An 18,010-nucleotide genomic window follows, 5' to 3' on the forward strand; every position below is an offset into this window, starting at 1 on the left:
AGCCTGATACATCGGGCTGCCACCTAACCTAACCTAACCTAATTCAGTCATGAGTATTATTTAGGTTGGGCAACACAACCGAATGATGAAGGTAGTCACAACCAATATCGTTGGCAGACCCAACCAACACCATATGTGGTATTAGTTGTGTCAACAGAATCATTCGGGTGACACTACTGCCAACTTATAGAAGCTGCAACTGCCAAAAGGAGGTTGGCAATAAATTCGGTGGTCACAACCAATCTGTATTCTCTGCGAAGGCGCCAATTGGTTACTTCCATTTAAACACATATATGTTTATAGGTAATTTCTAAATTACTATATGTTTGAATTCTAACATATTATATTAAAAAAAATGTATGTCTCAAACATAATATGTTCTAACATATATGTCGCAAACATCCCATGCTAGTTTATGAACATTATATGCTTGCACTCAAGAAAAAAAGTTTACTTCTATCCAAAGATATTGACCTAAAAATTTGAGTTCCAAACATATAATTTTTACACCGAGTTATATGAAAAACAGACTTTCTCGTCCGTGTGTTAAAAGCCTCACTATCCTATGGGACACTATTTCGATTAGCCTAAATAAAAAGTTGAGGTTTTGAACCGACACTTACAAAGAATAGCTTAGCAAAATTTTTGCTATCCTGAAGCATTGTTATCGATTGTGTACATTTTGCCACCATAAACAATACATTGTGGAACTGTATTACCGTCACTTAAATAAAATTTCTGCTTGAGGTAGATATCACATTTTACAATATAAAAAAAAATTAAAATATTTTTCGAAAACTTACCTTTAAAGCAATCAAAGTGTAAATGATTGCTGCTGCCAACAGAGATGCATTGAGAGTAAACATATCCGCATATGATTGATTGAAATGATTATAGAATAAATAGGAACCCAAAGCCACTCCAGTAGGCATAGCACTCAAATAGCAAATATCCAAGATTGTCACCCTCATTGTTCGATTCCTTATTGTTGAGATGTCCGAGATGTAGGCAAAACATGAAGCAAATATGGCCACATCAGCTCCTGTCAGTGCGCTGGGTAATGTTGCTGTATACAGAATATACTCGACGGGCCATGATTTCATTCGTGCATTGACCACTATCATGGAGGAGTAGATAAATTTACCCACCAAACCCATTAGTAGAGGCAACTTTCTACCCCTTCGATCGGAAAAAGAGCCCAAAAATAATGCTAATATAATGGGGAATACATGGGCCGATATCGATTCCCACTGTAAGAACCATGCTGTGGTCTTTTGTACCTCTTTTTTATATTCTGCATTTTCACTCTCCTTTATGTGATCACAAATTTCATCGGGATAATTTTTATTTACTCGGCAGGCTTTTTGTAGAAAGAAGTCTTGTTCCACCACAGAGGTAATCATAAAGGCGAACATATACAGGAACATTGTGGGTTCCACGGAAATATCTTTGTACCATGGTGAAAATATGGCTTTACGAAAACGAGTACATTTACTAACGTCATCTGGCGGCGGCGGTGGTAGTTTTTGTGTAGCTTGAATTTCTTCGCCATAATTTTCAACTCCCATATCTGTATTATTATCCTAAAAGTATGCAAGTAATTTCAATTATTTTTAATTTTATTTGAGGAAATGTCGACAATGCAGTGAAGCAAACAAAACTGTTTGCTACATAAGAAATTCATGTTATAGTTTAACATCTGTTCTAATAAGAACATCAATAGAAATTTTACATATATCTCCATAAAAAAAAATAAAAATATTTAGCAAACATACATATATTGTCGAAAGTTGGGCCAGGCCGAATCTTATGTACTCTCCTCAATGGATTGCATATTAATTTTTACTAAAGGTATCCTTAATTGTATTACTTGGAGTGTGGTAACACTGCTTTACACGTTCGTTTAAAACGGAAGTTAGTCTAGATGTGTGCACGTGAGTAATAGTTTACTCACGCTCACGCACACTCACGACTGAAAAATCATACTCACGCACACTCACGCACGATATTTTTTGGTGACTCACGAAAAATACCGTGACTCACGAAAAATATCGTGTCTCACGAATAATTTTATGATTAATTTCCCTTACCGAAGTGTCTGAAAACATGAGCATTATTAAAATCGAGAGTGTTATTAAACTCTTAACATCCCAGGTGTCACTAAAATTGTAATTGAATTTGACTCTTAAGCGTTTTATGTTGGTGAGCAGGAATATTTTCGTGAGTGTAATTCGTTACTCACGCACACTCACGAAGATATTATTTTCGTGACTCACGCTCATGCACGACATTTTGGTTTGTTCATCAGGATCACGCACACTCACGCTGTTGTCATGAGCGTGATTCACGACTCACGCACGAATCACGAAAATTTTCGTGAGTCACGACAATTTCGTGTCACGTGCACATCTATACTGTTGACATTTGTTGTTTTTTGTAGAAGAGAAATTTCGTCCTCTTGTGTTTTTATTCTCTCTGGTACCTCTACAGGCAGTGTTGCCAGTGTCGGGGATTTTCCCCAGATTGAGGATATATTTTTTTTTTTGTAGGTAGAAACGAAATTTTTGAGTTTGGGACTTGGGGGATTTGATGGGGAATTTTCATAAATTTGGGGATTATTTCGAAATCGATTTATTATTTATAATAAATCAGGCGCATAAACAATAGAATCAGATAAATGATCCTCTTCTCTATATGTAAGTTCCAAAAATTAATTTTCTGGCGTTTCGTTTTGATTTTTTCGTAAAGTGTCAGTTCCAAACAGGGATCCGGAGCGGAGCGGAGCAAGCCCTTTTTTGCCGGAGCGGGAGCGGCATTTCTAAAATCCGGAGCGGAGCGGTTTTCAAATGAAAAACCGCTCCGCTCCGAATAAAATATAACTTGAATGAAATGTGTAACTTTGAAATTACACTGTGTAGGTAATTTCAAATATAGCTAGTACTTAGTGTAGTGTGAGTAAAGGTTTAAAATGTACGATATGTATTTTTGTACGTACGTACATTGGGGAGAACACAACGTGTTTTTTTAGTAATTATTTTCAAAAACGGCAAATGTCAAAATATATCTCTAGTATGTGTTGTAAAAGTAACAGCAGTACTTTCGATCAATTTCATCCCGTATTACTACAAAGATGTTTGTAATGAACGCCAAATAAATGCAATTAAACGATCTTATTTATATTTAATTTTTTAGTTTTCTACACTGAAAAAAATATTGTCGTGAAGTCAAAGATTTCATGTCCTTAGAATAAGAATGCAAATTTTGCTTAGCATTTCTCTAAAATATTTTTTTTTCCTTGTCCAAATGTCAATAAACTTTTGAATGAAGTTGTAATGTACTTATAATTAAGTGATTTTACTTAAAAATGTGTATCACAACATGAAAGATAAAATTTTTTTTAAAGTCAACGTGACTTTAATAATTAAGAAAAATTCTTTAAAATTAATAAAATTGTCTTTAAATTTGTTTCCTTTTTGCATCTTGCCTACAAAGCAAAAAATCGTTAAAAAAATAAGACATGTTTTTCATCACTTTGTTTTAAAGACGCTTTTTACTTGAAACATAGCATAATTTCTACTGGAAGTCGAGCCTTAATATGGAAAATAAAATTGACGTTAACTCGTTTTTAAAGGATTTTGATAACAACTGACGAAAAAATCTAAAAAAAATGATAAATTAACATTTGCTTCCTAGAAGCAAGTGCATAACCCCCAAATTTAAAAGAGAACTGCTTTAAAGTATCCTTAGGTTAGGTTAGGTTATGTGGCAGCCCGATGTATTAGGCTCACTTAGACTATTCAGTCCATTGTGATACCACATTGGTGAACTTCTCTCTTATCACTGAGTGCTGCCCGATTCCATGTTAAGCTCAATGACAAGGGACCTCCTTTTTATAGCCGAGTCCGAACGGCGTTCCACATTCCAGTGAAACCACTTAGAGAAGCTTTGAAACCCTCAGAAATGTCACCAACATTACTGAGGTGGGATAATCCACCGCTGAAAAACTTTTTGGTGTTCGGTCGTAGCAGGAATCGAACCCACGACCTTGTGTATGCAAGGCGGGCATGCTAACCATTGCACCACGGTGGCTCCTTACTTGTATTCTCCGCTTATTTGGCTCGGAATTAATACCCAAACTGTTAAAGTAAAAACAAAATCTTTGGAACCGGGCATGTTTTTTCAGTGTAAGGACATTCATATTTGCTTTACTATTGTACTATATCCTAGCATTCTCTTAATTCTGATATTAGTTATCGAAAATTTAATTAAAATTATGGATAGTTTCAATTTTGGTTGAAAAATGTGCGCATATACATTTATTTTAACTTTTTCTCACATTGAAAACTAATGACTTGATTTGTTATCTACTTTTTTTGAGAACGAACCTTTCTTAAAAACGCTGTTCGAAAATGTATTTTTACAATAAAGGGGAAAAAAGCGAAATTAGGTAACACTAGATCTGAGTAAGAATATTCGTAGGTATACCACGGACTGATTTCGATGGAGGTTGTTGCAAACATAAACATACACACACATTACAATATAACAAAACCTCTTTCGGAGAGTATACTAAAGGGTGATTTGTTAAGAGCTTGATAACTTTAAAAAAAAAAAACGCATAAAATTTGCAAAATCTCATCGGTTCTTTATTTGAAACGTTAGATTGGTCCATGACATTTACTTTTTGAAGATAATTTCATTTAAATGTTGACCGCGGCTGCGTCTTAGGTGGTCCATTCGGAAAGTCCAATTTTGGGCAACTTTTTCGAGCATTTCGGCCGGAATAGCCCGAATTTCTTCGGAAATGTTGTCTTCCAAAGCGGGAATAGTTGCTGGCTTATTTCTGTAGACTTTAGACTTGACGTAGCCCCACAAAAAATAGTCTAAAGGCGTCAAATCGCATGATCTTGGTGGCCAACTTACCGGTCCATTTCTTGAGATGAATTGTTCTCCGAAGTTTTCCCTCAAAATGGCCATAGAATCGCGAGCTGTGTGGCATGTAGCGCCATCTTGTTGAAACCACATGTCAACCAAGTTCAGTTCTTCCATTTTTGGCAACAAAAAGTTTGTTAGCATCGAACGATAGCGATCGCCATTCACCGTAACGTTGCGTCCAACAGCATCTTTGAAAAAATACGGTCCAATGATTCCACCAGCGTACAAACCACACCAAACAGTGCATTTTTCGGGATGCATGGGCAGTTCTTGAACGGCTTCTGGTTGCTCTTCACTCCAAATGCGGCAATTTTGCTTATTTACGTAGCCATTCAACCAGAAATGAGCCTCATCGCTGAACAAAATTTGTCGATAAAAAAGCGGATTTTCTGCCAACTTTTCTAGGGCCCATTCACTGAAAATTCGACGTTGTGGCAGATCGTTCGTCTATTCATGATGAAATGTCAAAGCATACTGAGCATCTTTCTCTTTGACACCATGTCTGAAATCCCACGTGATCTGTCAAATACTAATGCATGAAAATCCTAACCTCAAAAGAATCACCCTTTATATATAGTTACTTCTACTCTGTGTATAGACTTTCAATTCCAATCAGCGTTGCCGTTTTGGTCCGATCGGACCAAAATTGGTCCAAAAGATTTCTAATTTTTAAATTTTGGTCCGATGGTCGGACCAAATAGAATTTGGTCCATTTTGGTCCATTTTCATAAATTTGGTTTCTATCACATATTAAATAGTAGATGGTGCACCGCAAAGAATATTGTCGGGAGGCCAAATATTTCACATGCTTAAAATACGAATACGAATTTTGCTTAGAATAGAAGACGTATTTTTCTGAAATAAAGTTTTTTACTTGTCTAAAAGTCTCTAAACTGTTCAATGAAGTCTGTTTGTCCTTATAGCTAAGTGATTCGACATAAAAATGTGTATCCTAACATGAATGAAAATTTCGTTTTAATGAAGTCAAAATGGATTTAATATTTCTGAAAAAATCTTCAAAATTAATAAAATGTTTCAACACATTGTTTTAAAGTCATTATACCCTAAACCACATACTGGTTAGGGTATAATAAGTTTGATCTGCCAAAAAATGTGCCTACCAGAAATATTGATTTGGTGTCCGTTCGTCCGTCCGTCTGTCCATGTATTTGTTGTTCACAGGATTCCGGTCGCAATTATTAACCGATTATGATGAAATTTGGTACAGGGAGTTTTTTGGGCACAAAAACGAACGCTATTGGAAGAAATCGGATCAAATTTAGATATAGCTCCCATATATATGTATCGCCCGATTTCGGCAAATGGGGTCACGTTGTGCTTTTTTTTCAAACGAATCGTCGCCAAATTTGGCAAAAGGTAATCTTTTTCATCGCCCTTCAAGTCTGCAAAATTTCATCCAAATCGGTTCAGATTTAGATATAGCTCTCATATATATGTATCGCCCGATTTTCCCAGATTTAGCTATAGCTCCCATATATATGTACCGCCCGATTTTTCTAAATTTGGCCATAAAACCCTTATTTATCAACCGATCTTACTCAAAGTTTGCTAAATGTAATCTTCTATAGCACTAACTATATGTGCGAAATATCATCGAAATCGGTTCAGATTTAGATATAACTCTCATATATATGTATAGCCCGATTTTCCCAAATTTGGCCATAGAACCCTTATTTACTAACCGATCTTACTCAAAGTCCACTATAGTACTAAAGGTATGTGCAAAATTTCACCGAAATCGGTTCAGATGTAGATATAGCTCCCATGTATGTATCGCCCGATTGTGAAAAATTCGCCCCTAATAACCTTATTTTTGACCGTAGAGGCCTCATTTCTTAGCTGATCTTTCTCAAATTTTGCACAAGGTAACATTTTGTGGTATTAATTAAACCCGCAAAATATTATGCAAATTGGTTCAGATTATATAATTATATAATATACTATAATTTTCTCGAAGAGGAGCGGAGCGTGGAGCGGAGCGAAGCGATTTTTTTTCTCGGAGCGGAGCGTGGAGCGGAGCGTTTTTCTTTTCTCCGGAGCGGGAGCGGAGCGAAAAAAATGGACCGCTCCGGATCCCTGGCTCCAAACATTAATTTTCATGTATTTGCTTTTGTGTTGTTCATTAAGAGTAATGCTGCTCAAAATTAAATTTCGTATTTTCGCTGTTTTAGTCACAATTTTTTGTTCAAATATGAACTTTTAATTATTTAATTAATGTATTTATTTATAAATCCTCTGGTGCATCATAAACGTTTTAATTTTATGTAAAATTGGCAAACTATGAAAAGGAAACCGAAAAAAAACTAAAGCGTGCTCTTATTTTCTTCGTTTATTCTTAATCTTCAGGACTGCCAAACATCGCTTGACACTGATGGATCATCCACCTAGTATATGGTCTATGGTTAAGTTTTGTATTCTCGGGTTTTTTTTTGCCAATATCTCTACCTCTGTATATTATACCCTCCACCATAGGATGGGGGTATATTAACTTTGTCATTCCGTTTGTAACACATTGAAATATTGCTCTAAGGACCCATAACGTATATATATATTGAAATCACGCTAACTTCCGAACGAAACAAGCTATCGACTTGAAACTTGGTACAAGTAGTTGTAATTGATGTAGGTCGGATGGTATTGCAAATGGGCCATATCGGTCCACTTTTACGTATAGCCCCCATATAAACGGACAAATTTGGCTTGCGGAAGCTCTAAGAGAAGCAAATTTCATTCGATCCGGCTGAAATTTGGTACATGGTGTTAGTATAAAGGGTGATACGGTCAAAATTTGGTCAATATAAACTTGACGTATTTCTTTCAATTTTGAATTTAAAAAACCTGAACCCCCCTCATTTTGAAGGTGTGTGTGTGTAGAATGTTGCTTCTATTTTGATTTTGGAATTCACTCTTTAGTTGTCAAAATGCCGTCCAAGCAAGAAGAGCAGCGTATCAAAATTTTGCTCGCGCATCGCGAAAGGCCGAGCTACTCGGACGCAAAGCTGGCAAAATCGTTAAAAGTTGCCAAATCAACCGTTACAAATGTAATAAAAGTGTTTGGGGAACGTTTGTCGACAGCCAGGATGTCTGGATCGGGGAGAAATCGAAAACCGGAAGCCGCTGAGACGACAAAGAGAGTTGCCGGTAGTTTCAAGCGAAACCCTAACCTCTCTCTCCGAGATGCCGCAAATAAGCCGGGTGTATCGTCTACATCCGTGCATCGAGCCAAAAAACGAGCCGGACCATCGACTTACAAGAAGGTAGTGACTCCAAATCGCGATGATAAACCAAATACGATGGTCAAAGCGCGATCCCGGAGGCTATACACGACGATGCTGACAAAGTTTGACTACGTGGTAATGGACGACGAAACCTACGTCAAAGCCGACTACAAGCAGCTTCCGGGACAGGAGTTTTATACGGCAAAAGGAAGGGGAAAGGTAGAAGATATTTTCAAGCACATAAAACTTTCAAAGTTCACAAAGAAATATCTGGTTTGGCAAGCCATCTGTACCTGTGGCTTGAAAAGCAGCATTTTCATAGCTTCCGGGACTGTCAACCAAGAAATTTACGTGAAAGAGTGTTTGAATAAACGTCTGCTGCCTTTCCTGAAGAAACACGGTTGTTCCGTACTGTTTTGGCCGGATTTGGCATCTTGCCATTACGGTAAAAAGGCCATGGAGTGGTACGCCACCAACAACGCGCAGGTGGTTCCCAAGGACAAGAACCCTCCCAACACGCCAGAGCTCCGCCCAATTGAGAAATACTGGGCTACTGTCAAGCGGAACCTAAAGAAGACCAAAAAAACTGCTAAGGACGAGTAGCAGTTCAATGCAAACTGGCTTTCTGCAGCGAAGAAGGTAAACAAGGTGGCTGTACAAAATCTGATGGCAGGTGTCAAGCGTGAGGCCCGGCAATTCGGATCTGGAAAAGCGAAAGCCTAACTGAATATTTTTCCTGAATTTTATACTAATTGAACTTGAAAAAGAAATTTAATTTGATTTTTCAAAATAAACGATTTCACCGATTTACACGCATTTTCCCTTGACCAAATTTTGACCGTATCACCCTTTATGGTCTCTAATAACCATGCAAAAATTGGTCAACATCGGTCCATTATTATATATAGCCCCCATATAAACCGATCACCAGATTTCACCTCCAGAGCCTCTTGGAAGACCAAAATTCATATGATTCAGTTGAAATTTGGTACGTGGTGTTAATATATGGCTTCAAACACCCATGCAAAAATTAGTCGAAATCGGTCAATAATTATATAGGCCCCATATGAACCGATCCCCAGATTTGAGCCCCTTGGAAGAGCAGGGGCCAAATCACCGCATTCGTCATCGAGTTCTGTTTCGTATAGAGAAACATTTCGATCGCATTAAATTTTTGGATCACCGCATTCGATCGTAATTTATTTTGTCTACTACTTTTTTTTACATTGCTGTAAACATATGGTAATAAGAAATTGAAAGAGAGTAAAATTTCAAAATAATGTTTTGTTATCAAATTGTTATTTCTGAGATATTTATATTGTTTTTGTGTGTTAAAATATATGTGTAAAAATATATTATGAATCCAAGTGTTTTTTTCTTCGTTTTCGGATTCAGACGATGAGTACAAAGTGGCATTAATAAGGAAAAATATTCGTGACAAAAGCAGTCCTTTAGCATTGCCTTAATTGTGTTTTTAACATCCATAGATTTAAAAGACGTTTTCATATGTCAAAAGAAGCTTTTAAATATGTTCTTGAAAAAATAAGTTTTTTTGAAGCGGCTACTGAGCATTCCTTTCTTTGATCCGATTCCCTAAATGCAAGTAATATATTTTCTTAGATGTATTTTGCCAAAATGGAATAATAATTACATTTTCACCAACTTTTTTCTTTTTGTTTGCCTTTTTTCTGCTCAAAAATCACTACATACTTCGTTTTCGATAGCATGCTACCTATCGTGTTCAATTTCGAGTAGAAACAATTCGATAACGACTGCGGTGATCCGCGTAAACTACATTACGAAGACGAAGTACTCGATTTCGACTGCGGTGATTTGGCCCCAGAATTCATCCGATTCGGTTGAAATTTGGTACGTGATGTTAGTATATGGTATCCACCAACCTTGCAGGAATTGGTTCATATCAGTCCATAATTATATATAGCCCCCGATCCCCAGATTTGACCTCCGGTGCCTTTTGGAGAAGCAAAATTTATCCGATCTGGTTGAAAATTGGTACGTGGTGGTAGTATATGATATTTAACAACCATGCCAAAAGTGGTCCATATCAGTCCATAATCATATATAGCCCCATATAAACCAATCCCGAGATTTGGTTTTTGGAACCTCATGGAGGAGCAAATTTCATCCGAGTCAGTTGAAATTTGGTACATGGTGCTAGTATATGGCGGTTAACAACCATGCCTAACTTGGTCCATATCGGTCTATAGTTATATATAGCCCTCAGATAATAAATAGATCCCCAATCACACAAAAATTGGTCCACCAACCCCATATTTCAATTCTGGCTCTCTACGAATCGTGCAAAAAGTCCATATCGATTAGTAATTATTTGTAGACTTACCTATACATAACTTTTTTGTCTAATATATACCACGCATGGACTAACTCACAATTTAGAAAACGATGTTAAGAAGTTTTAAGATACACTCAAAAAAAAGTGAACTCTCTATTTCACTAAAGCCAATTTAACTTTCGTTTAGTTCATGGAATTATTATGTTTGGAGAAAGTTTCATCTACTCTAATAATTTTTTGTGTACTTTAGTTAAATTAACTAAAACCGAGGAAAAAAATATACACAAATGAAGGATAAAGATTAACTAAATTCGTGTCTTCCACAAAATAGTTCAATATTTCTTTAAATTTGTAAATTTTACTACAAATACGTTCATCATGAACTTCGTATGTCACTAAAGACATTCTTGCAATTTTGAACTCCAATTTTTTCCTTCAAACTACAAAATTTTCTTTAACAAGTGAAAAAACTTAATTATGTCTAATAAATTTTCTTGAATTTGTCGAAAAATATTAACTTATTTTTATGACATCGGCGTGATGCCAGCGTTTGTTATACTGTTTAGTTAAAATTTTCTAAAAATATTCAAAATTTTCTAAAATTAACCGAAATTGTTCTTCCTGGTGGGTTCACTGTTTTTTCAGTGTACCACAAACCAAGTAATTCGATTGTGGATGACAGTCTTTCGTAGAAGTTTCTACGCAATCCATGGTGGAGGGTACATAAGATTCGGCCTGGCCGAACTTACGGCCATATATACTTGTTTTTGTTTTTGTTTTTCTTTCTGAAATGGTATTTGGCACTACTTTTCGCTACCATTAACAATGTCCACAATCACTGTAAAAGTTATTCCACATCGAAAGAATTCTCTTCGTTAATTTTACGAAGAATTTTTCATTAAAACAACGAAATTTTCATTAATTTTCGCAAATTTTACGAAAAACATTTTACGAATCTACGAAACGTCTACGAAATGTTACATTAATTTTTCTTCGTAAATGTTTCGTACTTTTAAAGAAACTTTCTTCAAATTTCATGATTTTCTGCGTTAAAATTTCTTCATAAAAAGTACGAAACCTTTTCTTTAAAATAATGAAGAAGTTTCATTGAAGTTGTAAAATTTCCGTTTGCGACATAAAAATGTCTCTGATAATGTGCTTGAGTGTATTCCTTTATTCTATTTTTTTATGCATGTCTATGCTACTTCTCATTTGGGTGATAGCGCGCTATGAATAAAAGTTAAGCAATAAAACTAAAAATTATTCAAAAACTTAAGATGTAAAGTAGTGATTAATTTTTTTCACACTTGTTACTACAGCCAAATGCATTTTCGACTATAAAGTTATTTTTTCTAAAGTTCGAAAATTTTTGAAAAAAGTACAAGAGAAAAAGAATGAAAAAAGAAACGACAATTTTTAATATAAACTACGAACGTTTTTCATAAAAAGTACGAAACATTTTTATAAAAAGAACGAAATTGTTTCATAAAAAGTACGAAGATTTTTCATAAAAAGTACGAAGATTCCTCATAAAAAGTACGAATTTTTTTCTTACAAAACTACGAAAAATTTGGAAGAACTTTTCTTCGTAAAAAGTACTAAGTATTTCGTACTTTTAATGAAAAGTTTCTTTGGTTGAAAAACAATGAAAAATTTCGTACTTTTAACGAAATTTTTCGTTCTTTTTACGAAGAAAATTCTTTCGGTGTAGCTGATAATTTTTTGTATTTTTTCTCACACTTCAAAAGAAATTATAGGCCGAATAGTACTTATTTTCGTAAGGCCATTTGGTTACAATTCAAGAATCTAATTTTCAGAACAAACTCATATATCTCTTGAACTAAGTGAGATAGGTCCTCAAAATTACAATTTTTTCTACATGCTGTTAGTACAAGTAAAAAAGGAAGAAAATTTAAAGTTTTTAACATTAGGTTTATTTCGGTAGTCAAAGGGTTAAAGTCGCATGTCGTTGAACTAAGGCAAATTTTTCTTAAAATAAACAAACACATTTTTGATATAAAGAAATAGTCCTTAAATTAAATGATTCTCCGCTCGTTTGGCTCGGAATCAATACCAAATTATTGGTACAAAGACAAAATCTTTCGGATCGGATATGATTTTTTTGTCAGTGTGTTAAGAGATGGTAAACTTACTCGTTCTAAAAGTGGATCCAATGTGTTGTCGTTTTTCATTCCTGGCGTTCGCGGCGTTTCTCTCCTTGACATTGGTTAATTAAAGAACACAATTGCCAAATAAAAGAGAAATACGAAAAACACAACAACAACAACAAAAATTACAAAACGAACATTTTTGAATTTCAAAACAGATGGTCGGTTTGTTTGAGTGTCTTGTCAGTGGCGGCACTCGGCATTCGGTAATGCTTAGAACAAGTTTTGGGAGACATTGCGTGTGTTTGTGTGTGTGTGTCTGTCTGTTTTTATTCCATACAATTTATCGATTTATCAAGCCACTTAAGTCGAACAAAAACCACGTTGCTTTTGTAGCGTAACTTATACAGAAGTATAAATAACTATTATTGGTTTTCTAATTGTATTATGCTTCACAAAACTATGTATAGATATAAGTTATATTCTGTATTAATTATATTCTTTTATGTAATATTTTCTTTTACGAATTCTCACAAAACCATTCATACTGATATGGTAAACAATGCAGACTGTGTGGCATGCCTTATATTGCAGCCATAGCAGGGATGCAACGGTTTTTGCAATTGTACTAAATTTGGTACATTCCATATGCAGAAAGTACAAAGGTATTAAAGTAGGTAACGGATATAAACACATGTCAACTAAGTAAAATATGCATATAAGAAAATGTTTCGTATAAGAAAAACTGTTATAAAAAAAAAAAAAACTGATAAAAGATGACAATTCTATTGAAAACATAACTCCTATAAGGAAATTTGATTTTGCCAATGGAACACAAAAAAATATTTTAAACCCTCTTAATGAATTTCCGAACTAACAGATTGGCTGATAAGCAGAGATGGTCCGAGCAGCAATTTTTTTGGGTTTTCTACTGTCAAAAAGTTGTAAACGTAGAAAACGTCATATATCTGTATAAAACGTAAAAAAACGTAGTAAATGTCAAAACTCTTACAGGATCCTTAGATTTGATTTCAAAAGCTATTTTTAATATCCTAAGGCATTAAAACCTTATATTGAAATATTTTAGAATTTTTATACCCTGCTCCACACTGTGGAACAGGGTATTATAAGTTAGTGCATATGTTTGCAACACCCAGAAGGAGACGAGATAGACACATGGTGTCTTTGGCAAAAATGCTCAGGGTGGGCTTTTGAGTCGATATAGCGATGTCCGTCTGTCCGTCTGTCCGTGAACACATTTTTGTAATCAAAGTCTAGGTCGCACTTTTAGTCCAATCGACTTCAAATTTGGCACAAGTATGTGTTTTGGCTTAGAATAGATCCCTATTGATTTTGGAAGAAATCGGTTCAGATTTAGATATAGCTCCCATATATATATTTCGCCCGATATGGACTTATATGGCCCCAGAAACCAGAGTTTTACCCTATTTTGCTTAAAATTTTGCACAAGAAAAACAATTAGTACTATAGTCAAGTGTGCCAAATTTTATTGAAATCGGTTCAGATTTAGATATAGCTCCCATATATATCTTTCGCCCGATATGGACTAATACGGTCCCAGAAGCCAGAGTTTTACCCCAATTTGGTTGAAATTTTGCACAGGGAGTAGAATTAGCATTGTAGCTATGCGTGCCAAATTTGGTTGAAATCGGTTCAGATTTAGATATAGCTCCCATATATAGCTTTCGTCCGATTTACACTCATATGACCACAGAGGCCAATTTTTTGCTCCAATTTAGTTGAAATTTTGCACAGGAAGTAGAATTAGCATTGTAGCTACACGTGCCAAATTTGGTTGAAATCGGCTCAGATTAAGATATATCTCCCATATATAGCTTTCGCCCGATTTACACCCATATGACCACAGAGGCCAATTTTTAACTCCGAGTTAGTTGAAATTTTGCACATGGAGTAGAATTAGCATTGTTGCTATGCGTGAGAAAATTTGGTTGAAATCGGTTCAGATTTAGATATAGCTCCCATATATATGTTTTTCTGATTTCGACAAAAATGGTCAAAATACCAACATTTTCCTTGTAAAATCGCCACTGCTTAATCGAAAAGTTGTAAAAATGACTAATTTTCCTAAACTTCTAATACATATATATCGAGCGATAAATCATAAATAAACTTTTGCGAAGTTTCCTTAAAATTGCTTCAGATTTAAATGTTTCCCATATTTTTTTACTAACATTGTGTTCCACCCTAGTGCATTAGCCGACTTAAATTTTGAGTCTATAGATTTTGTAGAAGTCTATCAAGTTCTGTCCAGATCGAGTGATATTTAAATGTATGTATTTGGGACAAACCTTTATATATAGCCCACAACACATTTGACGGATGTGATATGGTATCGAAAATTTAGATCTACAAAGTGGTGCAGGGTATAATATAGTCGGCCCCGCCCGACTTTAGACTTTTCTTACTTGTTTATAATAATAATATTTTGAAATTTTTACTCAAAAGTAATTTGAAGGCATGTGAAAAACCTCTGAATGCAACGCGTTTTCAAATTGTTGAAACCGTGAAAATTGTTGTGGCAAAACTCGGATTTAGGTACAACGTGTGGGCATGCAAAAACACAACTACGCAGATTAATGAACCCGATTTTAATACGGTTATGTGAAATCCAACTGACAGTAGTACGGCTACATTTCCTTACTATATTTCTTTATAAGAAAAAGTCATTCTCAAATAAATTGTCAAAAACTAAGTATTTTATGAAGGTTTACAACGTTTTTGACGTATGGTAAAATACGTCGTAAATGTATGTCAAATACCTTACAGTTTACGACAGACCATCTCTGCTGATAAGTTCCCGGTCTAACAAAGAAAAACACATATTTTTGTCAAAATTCGTTTTTATTATTCAACATAGTTCCCTTCAAGAGCGATACAACGATTATAATGACCTTCCAATTTTTTGATACCATTTTGGTAGTACTCCTTCGGTTTTGCCTCAAAATATGCCTCAGTTTCGGCGATCACCTCTTCATTGCAGCCAAATTTTTTCCCTGCGAGCATCCTTTTGAGGTCTGAGAACAAGAAAAAGTCGCTGGGGGCCAGATCTGGAGAATACGTTGGGTGGGGAAGCAATTCGAAGCCCAATTCATGAATTTTTGCCATCGTTCTCAATGACTTGTGGCACGGAGCGTTGTCTTGGTGGAACAACACTTTTTTCTTCATCATATGGGGCCGTTTTGCCGCGATTTCGACCTTCAAACGCTCCAATAACGCCATATAGTAGTCACTGTTGATGGTTTTTCCCTTCTCAAGATAATCGATAAAAATTATTCCATACGCATCCCAAAAAAAAAAACAGAGGCCATTAGTTTGCCAGCGGACTTTTGAGTCTTTCCACGCTTCGGAGACGGTTTACCGGTCGCTGTCCACTCAGCCGACTGTCGATTGGACTCAGGAGTATAGTGATGGAGCCATCCATTGTTACATATCGACGGAAAAACTCGTGTGTATTACGAGATAAAAGCTGCAAACACCGCTCAGAATCATTAACACGTTGTTCTTTTTGATCAAATGTGAGCTCGCGCGGCACCCATTTTGCACAGAGCTTCCGCATATCCAAATATTGATAAATGATTTGACCAACATGTTCCTTTGATATCTTTAAGGCCTCTGCTATCTCGATCAACTTCATTTTACAGTCGTTCAAAATCATTTTGTGGATTTTTTTGGTGTTTTCGTCGGTAACCACCTCTTTCGAGCGTCCACTGCGTTCACCGTCCTCCGTGTTCATTTCACCACGCTTGAATTTTGCATAGCAATCAATTATTGTTGATTTCCCTGGGGCAGAGTCCGGAAACTCATTATCAAGCCAAGTTTTTGCTTCCACCGTATTTTTCCCCTTCAGAAAACAGTATTTTATCAAAACACGAAATTCCTTTTTTTCCATTTTTTTACAATAACAAAAGTTGCTTCACAAAAGACGCTCTATCTCACAAACTAATTGACTTACAGACGTCAAATTTTAACACGAATCATTTGAAGGTTGGTACTATATAAAAATAATATACATATAATAGTAGCGACGCCATCTATGTGTAAGACCGGGGACTTATCAGCCAACCTGTTATATCTTTAACGTTGTCTCTTACAAAATATTTTTATGTACCTTCTCAGGGAGGGAATATGATCACTTCCTGGAGCAATATGTTATTTTTGGACGGTGATCATGTAACATTTTTGTCACAATTATATTTTTTCGGACATTATGTATATGATTTCGACAACCATTTTATGTTTGGCGACAACTACTTTTGTTGTGACAAAACTTTTACTGTCCAAAAATAAAATTTTCTTCTAGGAGGATGTCATATGCCCTCTTTGTGTGCAGGAATAAACTAAAGCGAAATGAAAGTACGAGAAAAGTACATAAACAACTTTCGAAATTTTGGGGATTTTTCTCGAAAAAATCTGGCAACTCAGAGCGACAGGAAATACTACCAATGTAGGATACAAGCAATACTCAGTTCGGGCAAATTGGATCAAAGTTGTAATAACCATCTTAAATATGAAGATCTGTATGTATGAAAACCTTAAAAAAATATTATTTTCGTGCAAACGAAGAGCATTAGTTTTCATTAAAGATCTAGAGGTTCTAAAGAGCGATATTTAATAATTTTTAGAACCTAAAACACATGTTTCGTGGTATCTGAAAAAGAGCTTAATATTTAAATTTATGCTATAGGTACCAAACATACAGAGAAAAAAATTTCCGTAGTTAAACTAATGCTAAATTTAACTTATTTTTATTGCAAAAAAATATTTGTTTGTAATTAAATTTGATTAGCTTTTGCGAAATTTTCCACAGCCCAATGAAAATTTGTGTTTTCTTCTATGAGAGGGTATAATTTCGTGCACTGCAGTTTAAAAGTACAACAAGGCATTAAGTTTTCCTGGTTTTAACAACGCTTTGTGGTAATCTCAAAATGTGGAGTACAATTTAGTTCAATTTTCGTACGAGTTAATTTATTCTTACTATAAACAGTTCACTTTTTTTTTCGGTGTAGCAAAAAGTAAAATATTTGAAATGTTTGCGAGTGTTACTAAAGTTTAAATATAAAAGTACACTTTTTTGTTCTCTTTGGTACAATTGAAAATATCGATTTTGCATCCCTGATCCACCGCATATTTATTTAGCCGCATGTTTTTAGTTTCTCTTATTTACCATAGCAAAGAGAAGCCAGCTGTACGCCATCAGTGTTGGACTATTACGCTATAGGTACCAAACATACAGAGAAAAAATTTCCGTAGTTAAACTAATGCTAAATTTAACTTATTTTTATTGCAAAAAAATATTTGTTTGTAATTAAATTTTATTAGTTTTTGCGAAATTTTCCACAGCCCAATGAAATTTTGTGTTTTCATCTATCAGA

The 18,010-nt window shown here is 35.2% G+C and overlaps 1 protein-coding gene across 3 annotated transcripts in view; it reads right to left on the reverse strand.

Moving 5' to 3' along the window:
- LOC142233047 (lysosomal proton-coupled steroid conjugate and bile acid symporter SLC46A3) overlaps positions 1-18,010 on the reverse strand; it is a 53,091-nt gene that overhangs the window by 16,528 nt on the left and 18,553 nt on the right. For 2 of the 3 annotated variants that reach the window (XM_075303828.1, XM_075303827.1), the window contains exon 2: positions 804-1,583. In XM_075303828.1, coding sequence (XP_075159943.1) covers positions 804-1,568 — 765 coding nt within the window. In that variant the 5' untranslated portion in view covers positions 1,569-1,583. Of the gene's footprint in view, positions 1-803; positions 1,584-12,641; positions 13,152-18,010 lie in introns of those variants that run through there. The other variant, XM_075303826.1, reaches the window with a different exon arrangement.

This window comes from Haematobia irritans, chromosome 4, assembly GCF_050003625.1.
Source record: "Haematobia irritans isolate KBUSLIRL chromosome 4, ASM5000362v1, whole genome shotgun sequence".
Classification (NCBI taxonomy): Eukaryota; Metazoa; Arthropoda; class Insecta; order Diptera; family Muscidae; genus Haematobia; species Haematobia irritans.